Source organism: Zeugodacus cucurbitae, chromosome 5 (genome assembly GCF_028554725.1).
Source record: "Zeugodacus cucurbitae isolate PBARC_wt_2022May chromosome 5, idZeuCucr1.2, whole genome shotgun sequence".
NCBI classification, from domain to species: domain Eukaryota; kingdom Metazoa; phylum Arthropoda; class Insecta; order Diptera; family Tephritidae; genus Zeugodacus; species Zeugodacus cucurbitae.
The window spans coordinates 40560187-40562656 of NC_071670.1; the positions used below are offsets into that span (position 1 = coordinate 40560187).

Sequence of the window (2470 nt, forward strand, 5' to 3'; positions counted from 1 at the left end):
CAATATGTTTAGCCCGACCCTGAGTATAGTATTGAGATAGTGACTGATTATACCTCCTAAAACTAAAGAAAGATGAGCGTTCCTAAGGATGAGGATATCACTTCACCCCTTGTGGTTTACCAGCCAGAAAAGCTTGGGTTCACTCAAGTACAGACGTTTGACCAGCGCTAGCCAAGTTTAAGGCCCAGTTTTTCAGTTGTAAGGACATAACGACTTCTTTTAAGGAAGCAGAACTTCTACCAGCTCCAGCTACCTTAATCTTCTTTGGTTAAAATAGTAGTGATCTGAAAGCGGCTAACCACAGCCCAAACTCCTAAAGCATTATCCTTTATTATCCTCAACGAGCCAAATCAAGACTTGAACTACCGCCCGAAGAGGGTTTTCAACAGATCAATTTTTCAGTAACCCAAATGCCTTAGTGTAAGCTACCGTGCAATATTTTATTCAACACTCAAAAATTACAGAAATTGTATACGTCTAAGATTATTGGCGAAAGCGGAAAATGGATTCACATTGGTTTGAAGTTTGTGATTCTTCTTCTTCTTCAACTGTCCACGATTTGGCTGCTCATCACTGTACGGAACGACACTGCTCTGCATCAAAGCTTGCACTTCAGGTGGCAGATAGACGGGCACCAACTGATTACTTGGACTGAGTATGAAATTTTGTGGATGCGCTTGATTTTCCGGTTTACTGCGTCGCTGCTCATAAACTTGCGTAGGCTCCGGGAAGGGTACGGCTTGATAGAACACTTGTCGGCGACCGCCTGGTGGTGCGGGTGTAGTTGTGGTGGTTGTGGGCTCCGCCGCTGCGGTGTTATTCAAACTATTCTGATTGATATTTGTAATGTTGTTGGGCACATTGACTATGATGTAGGGAATGTTGGAATAGCCACTACCACCATTATTGCCACCACCGGCACCGCCTAGTAGCGCCTTCAGAAGGAAGCCTTTAAACATGCGCGAGCTATCACCCGTCTGTGCGGGTTTAAGTACAATCAATGCTTCACTTGCTTTTGTATCCATCTCTGGATGCGGCTCTTCTTCAGCCTCCGCTGCTGTGCCAGTGGCGGTATCCATACCGGTACCAGTGCCTGTCCCGGTGCCACTATCGTCTTCGTCCGCTATGCCAGTAACCGTACCGGTCTCCACTTGTCGCAATAAAGGTCTGTGGTATCTCAGAGTATGACGCTGCTGATAACTGCGTTGTTCTGTGAAATATTACATTAAAATCCAGTAACTCTCAAAGTATCACAAAGGATTACCAAGTCTTCGTCCATCCACTACAAAAGTGCTTAAAAGCAGTATAATACAAAAAAGTGTTGGTTTCTTGTGAGAAATCATTATGAATCGGTAGCAGTTTTTGTTGATTGACTCGGTGGAACTGTAGTGCTGTCTTCTACCATCAGACTTTTATATGCTTTTGTCATTTTGGACATTGAACCAAATTAACAGCCGTGTATAAACTGTATCATAATTTAGTTTTCTTTGCCGCCAATAAATAAAAAGCTACCTTAAGCGCTGTAATTAGTCACTGCTTATCTCGCCATGTTTATGATCTTATCTAAATCGCGGTGATTCAAGCATTCGAGCTGGCTTGTTGACTTTCTCTTAAGTTATATCTTAGGCTTAAGAAGGAAAGCGAGGAATGTAGTTTAATAGTAAATACTATTTTTTGTTGTAAATCAAATATATTACTCATTCAAATATAGCACATGCATCAGATTGTAAGGTAGACAAGCGAAAACTACCAGCCTCGAATCATTTCGTATGTATTTTCGTATTTCAAGCAAAACATGATGGTAATGATACTAACAAAAAAATAAATTAACCTGTGGGAGAATCGCTAATGTTTTTTTGTGGGGTTATAACTGAAGGACTGGATCTTTATCTAGTTTCGCGCGCTTCGCTCAACTTATGGTCAATATTATCGGCCTATTGAGCGTACTCTTCGCAACACCATCATCCATCTTAAGACCCAGTATTCATTATTGGATACTATTCGACTGAATATACCACGTCCAGCAGGCAGTGAAGAAAATATAGCAGCAGTTGCTGAGAGTGATCACGAAGTCCGTGGAGAGTCGATTCGGCTGCGTCGTTACAGCAACTCGGATAAATCTTAAATTGAAAGTGTGCCATATATAGCTTGTGTAAGAACTGAAGCCGCTCGATCTTCCCAGGCGACATCGCTTCGCTCTAGGGGCTCTTGAAAAGTTCCAATAAGATTTGACGTTTTGAGCCAAATTCTGTTTGCGATTAGGCCGTTTTTGGATCAACAGATAAAGAGCAATCTGAAGAGATTCAGGAACTGCCATTTCATCCAGAATAATCGGTCCATATTAATTTAAAAATGATCCGGTGAGAACGTAACAGTCAATGGCGACCGTTATCGGGCCCGAAGAGATTCAAGAGCTGTCATTTTTTTTTTTAGAAAAAAGAACGTTTTGGTATGGTTTGTGGGCAAGTCG

General features: G+C 41.9%; 1 protein-coding gene across 1 annotated transcript; it reads right to left on the reverse strand.

Moving 5' to 3' along the window:
• Positions 1-458: 458 nt before the first annotated feature.
• LOC128922146 (uncharacterized) lies at positions 459-1375 on the reverse strand. The gene is made up of 2 exons (XM_054231771.1): positions 1265-1375; positions 459-1210 (listed from the first exon to the last, which is right to left on the reverse strand). The coding sequence occupies exons 1-2, from the start codon at positions 1341-1343 to the stop codon at positions 459-461; spliced, it is 831 nt and encodes a 276-aa protein (XP_054087746.1). The 5' UTR covers positions 1344-1375.
• Positions 1376-2470: the final 1095 nt, after the last annotated feature.

Excerpts from the sequence above, each read along its gene's own strand:
- LOC128922146 (XM_054231771.1), bottom strand. The coding sequence starts at position 1,343 with ATGATTTCTCACAAGAAACCAACACTTTTTTGTATTATACTGCTTTTA. Across the intron at positions 1,211-1,264 it reads AGTGGATGGACGAAGACTTG|AACAACGCAGTTATCAGCAG; the intron begins GTAATCCTTTGT and ends AATATTTCACAG.